The sequence below is a fragment of the Mus pahari genome, unplaced genomic scaffold (genome assembly GCF_900095145.1).
Source record: "Mus pahari unplaced genomic scaffold, PAHARI_EIJ_v1.1 scaffold_4630_U1_1, whole genome shotgun sequence".
Taxonomy (NCBI): domain Eukaryota; kingdom Metazoa; phylum Chordata; class Mammalia; order Rodentia; family Muridae; genus Mus; species Mus pahari.
This window is the reverse complement of record NW_018392335.1, coordinates 37417-55888: the sequence shown is the minus strand read 5'-3', so window position 1 is coordinate 55888 and position 18472 is coordinate 37417. Positions and strand designations below refer to the sequence as shown.

At 37.8% G+C, this 18472-nt stretch overlaps 1 protein-coding gene across 1 annotated transcript in view; it reads right to left on the bottom strand.

Annotated features, from left to right (window-relative positions):
• The window catches only part of LOC110314956 (solute carrier organic anion transporter family member 6A1-like), a gene marked incomplete at its 3' end in the record, with an annotated part of 87157 nt that overhangs the window by 39803 nt on the left and 28882 nt on the right, over positions 1–18472 (bottom strand). Inside the window, exons 7-8 of the mRNA XM_021189139.1 lie at positions 12388–12497; positions 6306–6450 (exon numbers count right to left, since the gene is read on the bottom strand). Coding sequence (XP_021044798.1) covers positions 6306–6450; positions 12388–12497 — 255 coding nt within the window. The remainder of the gene's footprint in view (positions 1–6305; positions 6451–12387; positions 12498–18472) is intronic.

Below are 18472 nucleotides of genomic sequence, written 5' to 3'. Positions count from 1 at the left end.
TGGGAAGAGAGGCCCCTTGGTCTTGTAAACTTTATATGACCCAGCACAGGGGAATGCCAGGGTCAAGAAGTGGGAGTGGGTGGGTAGGGGAGCAGGGGCAGGGGGAGGGTATGGGGAAGTTTTGGGATAGCATTTGAAATGTAAATAAAGAAAATATCTAATAAAAAAACATAAAAAAAAGAAGAAAAAAAAAGAAGAGAGAATCTCAGGTGCAGAAGATACCGTAGAAAACATTGACACAACAGTCAGAGAAAATGCAGAATTAAAAAAAGCTACTAACCCCAAACATCCAGGAAATCCAGGACCCAACGAGAAGACTAAACCTCAGGATAATAGGTATAGAAGAGTGTGAAGATTCCCAACTTAAAGGTCCAGTAAATGTTTTCAACAAAATTATAGAAGAAAAGTTCCCTATCCTAAAGAAAGAAGTACCCATGGACAAAATAGAAGCCTATAGAACTCCAAATAGATTGGACAAAAAAAGAAATTTCTGCCATCATGTAATAGTCAAAACACCAAAAGCATAAAACAAAGAAAAAGTATTAAAAGCAGTAAGGGGGAAAGTCAAGTAATAAAGAAAGGCAGACCTATCAGAATTACACAAGGCTTCTCACCAAAGACTATGAAAGCTAGAAGATCCTGGACAGATGTTATACAGACCCTAAGAGAACACAAATGCCAGCCCAGGCTACTGTACCCAGCAAAGTTCTCAATTAACATAGATGGATAAACCAAGGATTTTCCAAGACAAAAACAAAGATACACAATATCTTTCCACAATTCTAGCCCTACAAAAGATAATATATGGAAAATTTCAACACAAGGAGGGAAACTACACCCTAGAAAAAGCAAGAAAGTAATCTTATTTCAAGAAACCCAAAGGAAGATAGTCACACAAATATAATTCCACCTCTAACAACAAAAATAACAGGAAGCAACAATCACCTTTTCTTAATATCTCTTATCATCAATGAACTCAGTTCTCTAACAATGACAAAACATAGGCTAACAGACTGGATACATAAACAGGACCTAGTATTTTGCTGCATACAGGAATTGTACCTCTGTGTTAAAGACAGACGCTACCTCAGAGTAAAGGAGTGAAAATCAATTTTCCAAGCAAATGGTTCCAAGAAACAAGCTGGAGTAGCTATTCTAATATCCAGTAATATAGACTTTTAACCAAAAGTTATCAAAAAGGATTAGGAAGGACACTTCATACTCATCATAGGAAAAATCCACCAAGAAGAACTCTCAATTCTGAACATCTATGCTCCAAATGCAAGGGTACCCACATTCATAAAAGAAACTTTATTAAAGCTCAAAGTACACATTGAACCTCACACAACAATAGTGGCAGACTTCAGCATCCCACTCTCATCAATGGGCAGATCATGGAAACACAAACAAAACAGAGACACATTGAAACTAACAGAAGCTATGGACAATTTACACACACATACACACACACACACACACACACACACAAAACATTTCATCTTAAACAAAAAATATATCTTTTTCTCAGCATCCCATGACACCCTTCTACAAATTTGACTATATAATCAGTCAAAAAACAACCCTCAGCAGATATAAGATAACTGAAATAATCCCATGTATCCTATCAGATCACCATAGACTAAGGCTGGTCTTCAATAGCAACAAAAACAACAGGAAGCCCACATAAAAATGGGAGCTGAACAATGCCCTACCCAATGATAATTTGGTCAAGGAAGAAGTTAATAAAGAAACTAAAGACTTTAGAATTTAATGAAAATGAATGCACAACATACCCAATTTTATGGGAAATAATGAAAGCAGTACTAAGAGGAAAATTCATACCTCTGAGTTTCTCCAAAAAGAAACTGGAGAGAGAATACACTAGCAGCTTAACTGCACACCTGAAAGACCTAGAACATCAAGAAACAAATAAACACAAGAGGAGGAGAAAGCAGGAAATAATTGAATTCAAGGCTGAAAACAACCAAGTAGAAATAAAAAGAACTATGCAAAGAATCAAGAAAACCAGGAGCTGGTTCTTTGAGAAAATCAACAAGATAGATAAACACTTATCCAGACTAACCAGATGGCACAGAGACATTATCTAAATTATCAAAATCAGAAATGAAAAGGAAGACATAGCAACAGAAACTGAGGAAATTCAATGAAATCATCAGATCTTACTGCAAAGCCTATATTCAACAAAAATGAAAAATCTGCATGAAATGGACAATTTTCTAGACAGATGCCAAATATCAAAGTTAAATCAGGAATAGATAAACAATGTAAACAGTTCCATAAAGCCTAAAGAAATAGAAGCAGTTTATTTCTCTTAAGAGTCTCCCAACAGAAAAAGCCCAGGACCAGATGGGTTTAGTACAGAACTCTATTAGAACTTCAAAAAAGACCTAATAACAATAATCTTCAAATTATCCCACAATATAGAAACAGAAGGAATACTACCCAATTCGTTCTATGAAGCCACAATTATGCTGATATCAACACCACAAAAAGACCCACCAATGAAAAAGAACTTAGGGCCAGTTTCTCTTATGAATATTGATGAAGAATACTCAAGAGAGTTCCACAAACTGAATCCAATGACAAATGAAAATGATCATTCACAATGATCAAGTAGTCTTTATCCCAGGGATACAGGGATGATTCAATATCCATCGATGTAATCTACAAAAACAGTCACAAAGAAAAAAAACAAACACACACATGATCATTCCATTAGATGCTGAAAAAGGATTTGACAAAATTCACCATCCTTTAAATTAAAAGACTTGGAAAGATCAGGAATTCAAGTCCCATACATCAACATAATAAAAGCAATATACAACAAACCAGTAGCCAATATCAAATAAATAGAGAGAAACTTGAAGCAATCCCACTAAAATCAGGGACTAGACAGGGCTGCCCACTCTCTCACTATCTATTCAATAAAGTATCTAAAGTTCTAGATAGAGAAATTAGGGAACAAAAGGAGGTCAAAGCAATACAAATTAAAAAGGAAGAATTCAAAATGTAACAATTTGCAGATGATATGATATATACTTAAATGACCCCTAAAATACTACCAGAGAACTTCAATAACTGATAAACAACTTCAGCAAAGTGACTGGATATAGAATTAAAAAAAATCAGTAGACTTCCTATACTCAAAGGATAAATGGGCTGAGAAAGTAATTAGGGAAATGACACTCCTCACAATAGTCACAAACAATATAAAATAACTTGGTGTGACTCTAATCAAACAAGTGAAAGATCTGTATGACAAGAACTTCAAGTCTCTGAAGAAAAAATTAGAAGAAGATCTCAGAACATGGAAAGTTCTTCCATGTTCATGGATTAGCAGAATTAATATAGTTTTTAAAAAAGGCCATCTTGCTAAAAAACATCGACAGATTCAATGTATCACCATCAAATTTCCAACTCAATTCTTTATAGAGTTAGAAAGAGCAATTAGCAAATTCATTTGGAACAACAAAAAACCCAGGATAGCAAAAACTATTCTCAACAATAAAAGAAATTCTGGTGGAATCACCATCCTTAACCTCAAGCTCTACTACTGAGCAATAGTGGCATAACCTGCATGGTATTGGTACAGTGGCAGGCAGGTAGATCAATAGAATAGAACTGAAGACCCAGAAATGTACCCAAACACCTATGTTCACTTGCTCCTTGACAAAGGAGCTAAAAGCATCCAGTGGAAAGAAAGACAGAATTTTCAACAAATGGTTCAACTGCAGGTCAACATGTTGAAGAACGCAAGTTGATCCATTTTTAACTCACTGAACAAAGCTCAAGTTCAGTTCAGTAAAGGATCTCAACATAAAACAAATATACTGAAACTAATAGAAGAGAAAGTGGGGAAAAGCCTCAAACACATGAGCACAGGGGTAAACTTGCTTAACAGAACGCCAATGGCTTATGCTCTAAGATTAAGAAAATGGGACCTCATAAAAAAGACAAATGGGACCTCATAAAATGGCAAATTCTCTGTCGATAGGAAAAAAAATAGCAACTAACATATTGGGGAAAGATCTTTACCAATCCCACATCCAATAGAGGTTTAATATCCAATATATACAAAGAAGTCAAGAAGTTAGACTCCAGAGAACATAATAACCCTATTAAAATGGGGAACAGAACTAAATAAAGAATTCTCAACTGAGGAAACTCCAATGGATGAGAGACACTTAAAGAAATGTTCAACATACTTAGTTATCCAGGGAAATGCAAATCAAAACTATCCAGAGATTTCATCTCACACCAGTAGCATGGCTATGATCAAAACCTCAGGTGACAACAGATGCTTGCAAGGATGTGGAGAAAGAGGAACACTACTCCATTGCTTGTGGGATTGCAAACTTGTACAACCACTCTGGAAATCAGTTTGGCAGCTCCTCAGAAAATTGGACATAGTACTTCCTGAGGATCCAGATATACCACTCCTGGGCATATACCCAGAAGATGGTCCAACATATCATAAGGACACATGCTTCACTATGTTCATAGCAGCCATCTTTATAATAGCCAGAAACTGGAAACAATGCAGATGTCTCTCAACAGAGGAATGGATACAGAAAATGACTTCATGAAATTCACAGGCTAATGGATGGAACTTGAAAGTATCATCCTGAATGAGGTAACTCAGTCACAAAAGAACACACATGGTATGCACTCACTGATTAGTGGATATCAGTCATCTCATATAAAGTCACGAAACCCAGATGCTATTGTGGATGTAGAGAAGTGCTTGCTGACAGGAACCTGATATGACTGTCTCCTGAGAGTTTCTGCCAGAGCCTGACAGAAGCCAACCATTGGACTGGGTGCAGGGCCCCCAATGTAGGAGTTGGAGAAGGGACTGAAAGAGCTGAGGGAGTTTGTAGCCCCATAGAGGGAGGAACTGTGTCAACTGGCCAGATACTCAGGAGCTCATGGGACAAGACCACCAACCAAAGAGTAGACATGGAGGGACCCATGGCTTGGATGTACATTTGCAGAGGGTTGCATTGTTGGCATCAGTGGGAGGAGAGGCCTTGGGCCTGAGGGGGTTTGATGCCCCAGTGTAGGGGAATCCCAGTGTGAGAAGATGGGATTGGGTGGGTGGGTGGGGGAGCATACTCATAGAGGCAGGAGCAGGGAAATAGCAGTGGGGGTTTCCTAAAGGGGAGACCTGGAAATGTAAATAAAGAAAATATCCAATAAAAAAAGAAAAATACAAATATGCATGAAATGATATCAGTGGATTTAGGCATTATGACATCGTTTACAAGAAATAAGATAAAATATAATGTTATATCTCTTAGGTAAACAAGTATATGTACATAAGCAGTGGGTTCTATCTAGTGTAATGGGTTGGTCTAATGTTTCTTATCTTCTAATCCTAAATCCTGATTCCTCAAGATGTGGTTGCACTGCATCAGCAGATCCTAAGGTACTCAAGTAATGCCATTTGAACTTTCTCTCCAATTTAATAGAAGACTAGAGGCTGTGATTATGTAGGAAACGGAGAAAGGTGGGACTAGATATTTGAGAGAGGAGGTTGCAAGGAAAGTCAGAAAGCAAGAGGTGGTCAGGAAGAACAGGAAGACAGAGGAGGAGAAAGCAGCCATGGATAAGAACTGCATAGCCAGGAGAAATAGTAAGCAACAAGGGTCTTTATAACTGGGAATAAGTTACTATAGCCCAAGATCTGCCTAATCTAGGCTTATGGCTTATAAATAAATTACTTGGATTGCATGCCCATTTATATGGGCTTATTAAGATGATAAGTCCCTCTTACATTTTGGCAGTTAAGAAGAAAGAATAACAGAGCATAATTACAATGCATTAAGTTCAATCCAATCTGAATCTAAAACATACAGATTCTGGTGAAAGTAACAGAAAAATCAGTAGTCACTGTGCATGTTTTAGAGAAGCATTAAGTACAGACAGAGTACTCAAGAAGTATAAGAAGAATACTTGTACAATGAGTACAAGAAGAAAGTCATAGAAGCAGTTAAAAGGCGGATAGATTGTGGCATGAGAAGAGTTGTTTCTTAATTAGGAGGGAAAATGAAATGAGCAGCTATGTAGGAAGGGAGGCAGGAAGATAATGAGATATATAAAGTGCACTGTGAAAGTTTATGTATTAAAAATATTTATGTTGGGAGTGTTCTTTTGATAGTTTTAGAAAATGCACTCAAGTACACTATCTTCTGCTAACAGAACATATTTCTTAAATATATATCATACTTAAATTTGTACATTGTGAAAAATTTGAAATAAGCCTAGTAAGAAGAAATATCTACCTGTGAGCATACCAGCAGACTTCGGCGTCATTACAAACTGAGTTTGTAAATATAGGGGCAAAAAATGTAAAGATGACTTAAAAGTCAATGACTCTGTGATTTTGCAGAATGTCTGAGTCAGCACCAGCGGGTTTCTTATTAGACACTGAAACAGAGCAGATCACATCACAATGATTTTAACTCATCACATACAGCGCTGTCTGTCTATAGTCTAAATCTAATGATTGAAATAATGAAAAACTATATAATTACCTAGTAGACACATTCCATAAGAGACTAGAACTTTGGTTTCTATTTACAGAAAATATAGCTTTTACCTATGGATCAGGTAGCTTGTTGAATGTATTTATCAGTATCTTATTAGATACATTCATATTTAAGCATTTACCTATGTCAACTGGTAAGTACTGTCTAATTTTGCTTCATGTGGTTTCTTTTTTTTTTTTTTTTGGTTCCAATAGGGTTAATTATTTCAGTCTTTTTAAACTCATAAATGTCACAAACATGGTTAAATTAAACATTTGTATGCATGTACTCTTGATTTCCTGTGGCAAACTAGCTTTAGAAGTCTGCATCCTTGGAAGGACTTTTGGATACAAGGTTTATGAGCAATTTATTTCATAATTTCATTCAGAATTTTTTGCAGGTTTTATCTTTATGTAATAACACCTCAGTATCAGAGAACCCAGTTTCCTAATGAGGAAACATTTACTCTACATTTCATCAGAACAATATTTAAAGTTTCGCAGGCCCTTGCAGAAGTGTACAATTCCACCATTAAGTCACTAAGCATGGGAAGGTGATTCAGGTGCAAGAAGACTACATCTGAGTGTTCTGAAACCTAGCCATTAATAAAGCTAATGTGAGAACAAAGAAGCCTGTAGATAACTCTGTTCATCACACTGTGAGCACTTTAGTCACCCCATGTGAACCTCTGGAGGATAAGCCTCATCTAAATTTTGCACTTATAAATAAGACAGTTTTATGTTAGTATTGTTACATAATTAGAAGTTATAAACAGACCACATAATTAGAAATATTTGATCATCATTGCTAAAAAAAAATCCAACACCCCTTCATGATAAAAGTCATGGAAAGATCAGGAATTCAAGGCCCAAAGCTAGACATAGTAAAAGCAATATACAGTAAACTAGTAGCCAACATCAAACTAATTTGAAAGAAACTTGAAGCAGTCCCACTAATAACAGACTAGACAAAGCTGCTCTATCTCTCCCTCACTATACAATACAGAACTTGAAGATCTAGCCAGAGCAATTAGACAAGAAAAGGAAATCAAAGGGATAAAAATTAGAAAGGAAGAAGTCAAAATATCAATATTTGCAAATGATATGATAGTATACTTAAGTGACTCCAAACCACCAGAGAACTCCTAAACCTGATCAACAACTTCAACAAAGTACCTGGATATAAAAATTAACTCAAACAAATCAGTGGCCTTTCTCTACACAATGGATAAACAGACTGAGAAAGAAATTAGGGAAATGACATCCTTCACAATAGTCACAAATAATAAAAAAAATACCTTGGTGTGACTCTAACTAAGCAAATGAAAGATCTATATGACAAGAACTTCAAGTCTCTGAAGAAAGAAATCAAAGATCTCAGCAGACAGAAAGATCTCCCATGTTCATGGATTAGCAAGATTAATACAGTAAAAATGTCCATCTTGCCAAAAGCAACCTACAGATTCAATGCAATCCCCATCAAAATTTCAACTCAATTTTTCACAGAGTTAGTAAGAGCAACTTGCAAATTCATCTGGAATAACAAAACACCTAGGATAGCAAAAACTATTCTCAACAATAAAAGAACTTACGGGGGGAAACATCATCCCTGACCTCAATCAGTGCTATAGAGCAATTGTGATTAAACTGCATGGTATTGGTACAGAGACAGGCAGGAAGATCAATGAAATAGACTTGAAGACCCAGAAATGAACCCTCATGCCTATGGTCACTTGATCTTTGACAAAGGAGCTAAAACCATCCATTGGAAAAAAAGACAGCATTTTTATCAAATGGTGCTGGGTCAACTGGCAGTTAGCATGTACAAGAATGCAAATCGATCCATTCTTATTTCCTTGTACAAAGCTCAAGTCTAAGGGGATCAAGGACCTCCACATAGAACCAGGTGCACTGAAACTTAAAGAAAAGAAAGGTGAGGGAGAGTCTCAAGTACAAAGGAACAGGGGAAAATTTCCTGAACAGAACACCAATAGCTTATGCTTTAAGATCAAGAATCAACAAATGGGACCTCACAAAATTGCAAAGCTTCTGTAAGGCAAAGGACACTGTCAATAGGACAAAACAACAACCAACAGATTGGGAAAAGATCTTGACCAATCCTACCTCTGATAGAGGGCTAGTATCCAATATATTCAAAGAACTCAAGAAGTTAGACTCCAGAGAAGCAAATAATCCTATTAACAAATGGGGTGCAGAGCTAAACAAAGAAATCACAATTGAGGATAATGAATGGCTGAGAAGCAGCTAAAGAAAATTTCAACATCCTTAGTTATCATGGAAATGCAAATAAAAACAACCCTGAGACTCTACTTCATACCTGTCAGAATGACTAAATCAAAACCTCAGGTGACAGCAGATGCTGGCGAGGTTGTGCAGAAAGAGGAATAACCCTCCATTGGTGGTGTTATTGCAAGCTGATACTCTGGAAATCAGTTTGATGGTTCCTCAGAAAATTGGACATAGTACTACCTGATGACCCAGCTATAGAACTCCTGGGCATACACCCAAAATTTGCTCCAACATGTTGTAAGGACAAATGCTTCGCTATGTTCTGGATACAGAAACTGTGGTACATTTACACAATGGAGTACTACTTAGCTATTAAAAACAATGAATTCATGAAATTTATAGGCGAACGGGTGGAACTAGAAAATATCATCCTGAGGTAACCCAATCAGAAAAGAACACCCATTGTATTCACTCACTGATAAGTGGATATTATAACAGAAGCTCGGAATACAGAAGATACTATTCACAAACCACATGAATCTCAAAAAAGAAGGAAGACTAGAGTGCTGATTCTTTGCTCCATCTTAGAACAGTGAACAAAATACCTATGGAAGCAGTTACAGAGACAAAGTGTAAAAGTAGACTGAAGCAATGACTTTCCAGAGACTGCCCTACCAGGGGATCCATCAAATATACAGTCACCAAACTCAGACACTGTTGTGGATGCCAACAAGTGCTTGCTGACAGAAGCCTGTTATAGTGGTCTCCTGAAAGTCTCTACCCATGCCTGACAAATACAGAAGTGGATGCTCTCAGCCAACCACTGGACTGAGCACAGGGTCCCCAATGGAGGAGCTAGAGAAAGGACTCAAGGAGCTGAAGGGGTTTGCAGCCCCATAGGGGGAACACCAATATGAACTAACCAGTACTCCCAGAGATCCCAGGGACTAAACCACCAACCAAAGAGAACACATGGTAGAACTCATGGCTCTAGCTGCATATGTAGCAGAGTATGGCCTTGTTGATTATCAGTGGGAGGAGAGACCCTTTCTCCTGTGAAGTCTCTATTCCCCAGTGTAGGGGAATACCAGGGCCAGGAAGCAGGAGTGGGTTGGTTGGTGAGCAGGAGGAAGAGGGGGAGATAGGAGGTTTTCAGAGGGAAATCAGGAAAGTGTATAACATTTGAAATGTAAATAAAGAAAATATCTAATAAAAATGGAAAAAAGAAGAAAATACTGGGACTCAGTATAGCACAGACTGAAGGAAAGGCCACCCAGAGACTGACCCACTTAGGTATCCATCCCATCTGCAGACACCAAACCCAGAAGGTGATTCCAAGAAGTGACTTGCTGACAGGAGTCTGGTAGAGCAGTTCCCAGAGATGTTCTGCTAGAACTGACAAATACTGATGAGAATATTTACAGCAGACCAGGTGAGTGATTAGAATTGCAAAAGGGAAGAGTTGGGGGAAGGAGTAAAGGAGATAATGTGGTTTGCAACCCCATAGGAAGAACAACAATATCAACTGACCCCCCCCCCCGAGAACTCCCAGAAACTAAACCACCAACCAAGAATACAAATGGAGGGACCCCATGGTTCCAGCCACATATGTAGTAGAGGACTGCCTTATGTGGCATCAGTGGGAGGGAAGGCCCTTGTCCTTTGGAGGCTTGATGCCCCCAGCAAAGGGTGATGCTAGGGTGGTAAAGTTAGAGTGGATGGGTGGGGGAGCACCCTCACAGAGGCATAGGGAGCAGGAAAACTGGAATGGGGGCGTTTGAAATGTAAACATATAAATAACCATATGTATTGTTATTTGTATTAAAATTCTTTCAGAATTCTAAGTGGTTTCCCCTAACCAGAAGTTCTTGGGTGATTAAACGTGTATTCTGCATGGGCTTGTGAATGTCTGATCCATTACTTTCTCTATTCTTCTGTCCTAGTCACTTAGTGAATGATTACACACACACACACACACACACACACACACACACACACACACACACACACACACACACATTTGTGTGTGTACATGTAAATATAAAAAAAACCAAAAATCTGCAGCAGATCTACCATATGAGCCAGATTCTTTGTATATAACAATATAAGCATTTATATTTATTATAGTTTTAAGGATCCAGACCATGACTTAGGGTATCAGTTACTTTGGTTCAGGCACCACATGCTCATACAATCATTCACTAAGTGACTAGGACAGAAGAATAGAGAAAGTAATGGATCAGACGTCTAAGAGACTCCAAAACTTTCATGCAAATTAAACACCTTGTCATATTCTTTTTTCTTTTTCTCTTTTATTAGATATTTTCTTCACTTACATTTCAAATGCTATCTCCAAAGCTCTCTATATCCTCCCTCCACCCTGCTCCCCCACCCACCAACTCCTACTTCCTGGCCTTGGCATTCCCCTGTACTGGGACATATGATCTTCGCAAGACCAAGGGCCTCTCCTCCCATTGATGACCAACTAGGCCATCCTTTGCTACATATGCAACTAGAGACACAACTCTGGGGGTTACTGGTTATGTCATATTGTTGTTCCTCCTAGAGGGTTGCAGACCCTTTCAGCTCCTTGGGTACTTTCTCTAGCTCCTTCATTAGGGGCCCTGGGTTTCATCCAATAGATGACTGTGAGCATCCACTTCTGTATTTGCCAGGCACTGGCATAGCCTCACAAGACATAGCTATATCAGAGTCCTGTCAGCAAAATCTTGTTGGTATATGCAATAGTGTCTGGGTTTGATGGTTGGGGCACTCTCTGGATGGTGCTTCCTTCCATCTCAGCTCTAAACTTTGTCTCTGTAACTCCTTCCATGGGTATTTTGTTCCCCATTCTAAGAAGGAGCAAAAGCATCCACACTTTGGTCTTCCTTCTTCTTGAGTTTCATGTGTTTTGCAAATTGTATCTTGGGTATTCTAAGTTTCTGGGCTAATATCCGCTTATCAGTGAATGCATATCATGTGTGTTCTTTTGTGATTGGGTTACCTCACTCAGAATGATATCCTCCAGATGTATCCATTTGCCTAAGAATTTCATGAATTCATTGTTTTTAATTGCTGAGTAGTACTCCATTGTGTAAATGTACCACATTTTCTGTATCCATTCCTCTGTTGAGGGACATCTGGGTTCTTTCCAACTTTGGCTATTATAAAACAGGCTGTTATGTACATAGTGGAGCATTTGTCAGCTGAGGAATACTGAATGGCTGAGAAGCNCCTGAAAAAATGTTCAACACCCTTAATCATCAGGGAAATGCAAATCAAAACAACCCTGATATTCCACCTTACACCAGTCAGAATGGCTAAGATCAAAAATTCAGGTGACAGCAGATGATGGCAAGGATGTGGAGAAAGAGGAATACTCCTCCACTGTTGGTGGGATTGCAAACTGGTACAACCAATCTGGAAATCAGGATACAGTACTATCGGAAGATCCAGCAATTCTTCTCCTGGGCATATGCCCAGAAGATGTTCCAACTTGTAATAAGGACCTTGTCTTATTCTTAATTCTTTAAGAAAATTACACAGGTCAATTCAACTGGCTTGTTAACAGAAATATTTTACTTTACCCAAATAGCATGAAGAGCACTTTTTAAATTAGGCTTAATTTCCTTATCTTTAAGTCTCCAGTCAATTCTGGGAGGTTCCTTTCTTTTCGCAAGTCTTATCATGTGCGCACCTATAGGTATCAAGGAAAATAATCTTTACTTATATCAAAGTCAGTATAAATATATACACCATTCATTTGCACACATAATAATAACATTTGCCATGGAATGGCAAGTGAATTATGTTAGACACAATAGAGCTAATGTGTGTTTTAGAAGGCAAATTCTTCAACAACAGTAATGCTTTGGCAAACCAATTCTTTGATAATGAAAAATTTTCACATATGCCGGTAGCCACTATGTGTCTCTTAACTGCTGAAAGTGTGGTATCTATGGCTGAATTAATTCATAATTTAATGGAGAATTCAATAGCCATATTCAATAAATAACATATGATGAAACACCTAAAAATGGCTACTACAAAATGAGTTTTATGTATCACAAATTATTTTATCCATTTTTAATTGAAGATTTTCTTTATTTACATTTCAAATGCTTTCCCCTTTCCTGGTTTCCACTCTAGAATCCCCCTATCCCATCCCCTCACTCCCTGCTTCTATGAGGGTGTTCCCCCACCCACCCACCCACCCACCCATTTCCTTCTCCTGACCCTCACATTCCCCTACACTGGGGCATCTAGCCTTCTTCACAGGACCTGGGGCCTCTCCTCCCATTGCTTCCCGACAAGGCCATCCTCTGCTACATATGCGACTGGAGCCATGGGTCCCTTCATGTGTTGGTGGTTTAGTCCTTGGGAGCTTTCGGGGGTCTGGTTGGTTAATATTGTTGTTCTTCCTATGTGTTTTAAACCCATTCAGCTCTTTCAGTCCTTTCTCTAAGTCCTCCGTTCGGGACACCATGCTCAGTCCAATGGTTGGTTGTGAGCATCTACCTCAGTATTTGTCAGGCTCTGGCAGAGCCACTCAGGAGACAGCTATATCAGGCTCCAGTCAGCATGCACTTCTGGCGTCCATAATAGTGTCTGTATTTGATGTCTGTATATGGGATAGATCTTGAAGTGGGGCAGTCTGTGGATGGACTTTCCCTCAGTCTCTGCTCCACAATCTGTCTCTGTATTTGCTCCCACGAGTATTTTGTTCCCCCTCCTAAGAAGGTCTGAAGCACCCACACTTTGGTATTCTTTCCTGAGCTTCATGTGGACTGTGAATTGTTTCTTGGGTATTCTAAGCTTCTGGGCTAATATTCACTTATCAGTGAGTGCATACCATATGTGTTCTTTTGTGAGTGAATTACCTCACTCAGGATAATATTTTCTAGTTCCATCCATTTGCCTAAGAATTTCATTTTCTGTATCTATTACTCTGTTGAAGGGAGTCTGGGTTCTTTCCATCTCATTTTCTGGCTTTTATAAATAAGGCTGCTATAAACATAGTGGTGCATGTGTCCTTGTTGTATGTTGGAGTATATATTCCCAGGAGGGGTATAGCTGGTTCCTCAGGTAATATTATGTCTAATTTTCTGAGGAACCGGCAGACTGATTTCCAGAGTGGTTGTATCAGCTTGCAGTCCCACCAGCAATGGAGGAGTGTGCCTCTTTCTCCACAACCTTGCCAGCATCTGCTGTCACATGATGTTTTGATTTAGTCATTCTGACTGATATGAGGTGGAATCTCAAGGTTGTTTTGATTTGCATTTCCCTGATGACTAAGAATGTTGAACATTTCTTTAGGTGCTTCTTGGCTAATTCAATATTCCTCAGTTGAAAATTCTTTGTTTAATTCTGTATGCCTTTTCTTTTCTTTTTATAAGTTCAGTGGTATTATTGCAGTTAGAAAAATTATATTATGAGAGATACAAAAATAATCATTTTATTATTATTTATTTTACAATCAGTATGCCATCTTTTACCATTATGGCTTTAAATTTTCACTCCACCCAACAGGTGTCAAGAATAGTTTAATCTATGCCTTAATAAAAGTTAAAATATTTACATATTCAAAATAGATGCTTTCATAACTGAAATTTTCACCTGAGAATTCACTGTAACATTGCCATTATATGTCCCAACACAGCTATTGGGTATTTGTAAGTTTAGACTTCAACTTAACATAAAATGACATGAAAACTTCTCTGGTTTACAAAGTATAAAATCTTATACAAGCCAATGGATTTCCTACCTCACCGTACACTTGGCTGTCTGCCATTGGTTCTTGTGTGTGTACATATGTCAAATCTTTTGCTTTAAATGTAAATATTTGCTTTGGAAAGTTACCTACCTTTTTATGATAAAGAGCAGTCTTGCCTCAGTTTAAAGGTATTATTTTTTTTTTAAGAAACTGGTTTAAATTCCTCTCTATCTATGAACAGTTTAGCATTAAGGGTTAATTTTAATGGTGTCTGGTAATTATATTTCTTAAAATTTAGCATTACTTCTAACAGCCATCATGTAATACAAGCAACTACACTACCTAATAGCTTCGTGATTTTCAAGTTGTATTAGGTGAATAGGACAGGTCTTACCATTGTCTTTGGTCCCTAAGATGTGTATCCCATTTTTAATAGGGTTATGTGATTCTCTGGTATTTAACTTCTTGAGTTCTTTGTATGTATTGGATATTAGCCCTCTACTGGATGTAGTATTGATAAAGATCTTTTTCCAATATGTTGGTTGCTGTTTTGTTCTATTGACAGGGTTCTTTGCCTTACAGAAGCTTTGCAACTTTTTGAAGTCCCATTTGTGGATTGTTGATCTTAGCGCATAAGCCATTGGAGTTCTGTTCAAGTAAATTCCCCCTGTGCTCATGTGTTTGAGCATCTTCCCAAATTTCTATTCTATTAGTTTGAGAGTATATGGTTTTATGTGGAGGTCCTTGATCCACTTGGACTTGAGCTTTATACAAGGAGATAAGAATGGTTCATTTTGCATTCTTCTTTATGTCAACCTCCAGTTGAACAAGCACCATTTGTTGAAAATGTTGTCTTTTTTTCTACTTGATGGTTTTAAGTCCTTTGTCAAATATCAAGTGTCCATATGTGTGTGGGTCCATTTCTGGGTCTTCAGTTCTATTCTATTGATCTTCCTGTCTCTCTACAAATACTACACAGTTTTTATCACTATTGCTCTGAATGCAATATAGCTTGAGGTCAAGGATGGTGATGTTCTCTTATTGTTGGGAATATTTTTGATATCCTGGGTTTGTTATTATTCCAAATGAATTTGCAAATTGCCCTTTCTAACTCTATGAAGAATTGAGTTGGAATTTTAATGGTGAATGCATTGAATCTGTAGGTAGCTTTCAGCAATATGGCCATTTTTACTATATTAATCCTGTCAATCTACAAGCATAGGAGATATTTCTGTCTTCTGAGATCTTCTTTGATTTCTTCCTTCAGAGATTGAAGTTCTCGTCATATAGATCTTGTCTCATTGTCACTTTTTCTTTTTTTCTTTTTCTTATTGGATATTTTCATTATTTACATTTCAAATGTTGTCCCCTTTCCAGGTTTCCCTCCTTCCTGGAAACACCTTATCACATCCTCCCTCTCTCCCTGCTTCTATGAGTGTGTTTCTCCACCCACCCACCAACCCCCACTTCCCTACACTGGGGCATGTGTACAGCCTTCATAGAACCAAAGACCTCTCCTTCCATTGATGCACAACAAGGCTATCCTCTGCCACATATGCAACTAGAGCTATGTGCACTCCTTTGAAGATGGCTTAGTCCCTGGAAGCTCTTGGGGGGGGGGTCTGGTTGGTTGATATTGTTGTTCTTCCTATAGGGTTGCAAACCCCTTCAACTCCTTCAGTCCCTTCTCTAACTCTTCTATTGGGGACCCTGTGCTCAGTCCAATGGTTGGTTGTTAACATCTATCATTGGCACTTTCTTAATGACAGCTACTTGGGGTATTGAGAGATTGAATCTCAAAACAGCTTGAATTAGCACTTCTCTGATTGCTAAAATTGTTAAACACTTTAAACACTTTAGGTTAGCATATAAAGTAGTTGGTTTTATAACTGTTTTTTTCATGCATATATGTCATCATACTCTGTTCTTACTTGTACCCTTTACCTATTGCTCACCCATCCCCATTGGTTCTTCTCCCTGTAAGTCTCACATTCTGTTCATGTATTATCTGTATGTCATTGCTGTCTATCCAACTCCCCTTATGCTCTCTTCAGATCTTCACTTCATCACCTCCATAGTTGTCACACCCACAATACCCCTGCACACATGCACACACAGATACATACATACTACTCACAAGCATGTGTAGGTGCATGAATTTTTTATATTTATATACAATTTATGGAAGAAAAATATTTGGTATTAGTCTTTCTGAATTTCAGTGGTTTGATTTAACATAAGAATTCCTGATGCTCTCATGATGTTATTTTTCTTTACAACTGAATAAAATTCCTCTGTGCATAGATACCATGTTTTCTTTATCCTATTTACAAATATCTAGATTAGTTCCATCTTCTAGCGATTGTAAATAATGAGGAAGTATGCACAGCTACTCAGGCATACCTATGGGAGAGTCACTTAATAAGGTTGCATCACAGTTTTATTTTCAGTTTTTGGAAAGGATTTCTTATCATATATACATTTTTGTGTGAGAAAATATGTGCACATGAACAATTTCCTGTGTAGCCCACAGGTACATGTAGTTGTGAGCAAACTCAGGTTCTCTGCAAGAGTTGTATACATTTTAAGCAGCTAAAACATCTCTCCAGCCCCAGATGTTCTAAATTTTTTGGGAGAGAAACCTCCAGAGTAACTTTAGAAGTTTATATTGCCACCAGCACTGAGCAAAAGTTTTTCTTTCCCCACATTCTCATAAGCATTAATTCTCTTGAGTTCAGCTACTCTGACCACATTGAGATGGAATTTTAATGCAAGATAAATTTGCATTTCCATAATAGAAAAAGATACCAAATGTTCTTTAGTTATTCATTCTCTATTTGTATTTCTTTGAAAAATTATTATTTAACCAGATGATGATGGGACACACCTTGAATCACTGCAATTGGAAGGGAGAGACATATGAATCTTTGATTTCAAGAACAGTATGATCTATGGAGTGAGTTCCAATACAACCAGGGCTACACAGTAAATCCTTGTTAAAAAAAAAAGGAAGAAAGAAAGAAAGAAAGAAAGAAAGAAAGAAAGAAAGAAAGAAAGAGAAAGAAAGAGAAAGAAGAGAAGAGAAGAGAAGAGAAGAGAAGAGAAGAGAAGAGAAGAGAAGAGAAGAGAAGAGAAGAGAAGAGAGCTCCAACACAGGCTGAGTTAGTGATGCGATTTACTCTAAAGAAATGTTTCAGCTGTTTCCCAAATGTTTGTGTATATTACACTTTCATCCTTAATTTCTATTTATTTCTTTAAGAACTCAACCTGAACATTCAGACTTTTCCCTGATGTCTTTTCCTATTTCCCTGCTTGCTCTTGACTTCTTTACTAGCAAATCCATTCCTTCACTGACTTTTAGAGCCTATTTTGTTACTTGTTTTTTATATTATTATTATTATTATTATTATTATTATTATTATTATTATGTATTTTCTTCATTTACATTTCAAATGTTATCTCTTTTCCTGGTTTCCCCTCTGAAAGCTCCCTCCCCTTATCCTGTCCCCCTCCCCCTATTCATCAACCCTCCCACTCCTGCTTCCTGGCCTGGCATTTCCCTACACTGAGGCATAGCACCTTCACAGAAACAAGGGTCTCTCCTCCTATTGATGACCGACTAGGCCATCCTCTGCTACATATGCAGCTGAAGCCATGAGTCCCACCATGTATATTCTTTGGTTGGTGATTTAGTGCCTGGGAGCTCTGGGGGTACTGGTTAGTTCATATTGTTGTTCCCCGTATGATGCTGCAGACCCTTCTAGCTCCTTCATTAGAGCCTACTTTGTAATTTCAGTATGTATTTAAGAGCAGCTGAGGCATCTAGGCTCATGGACAGAGTAACTACTGACCATCCTTTCATGGATAAACACTGTTGGATTAGATGCACCAGAGCTTGTAAGTCATCCTAATTAAATATATAACATATATGAATTATATATATATATATATATATATAT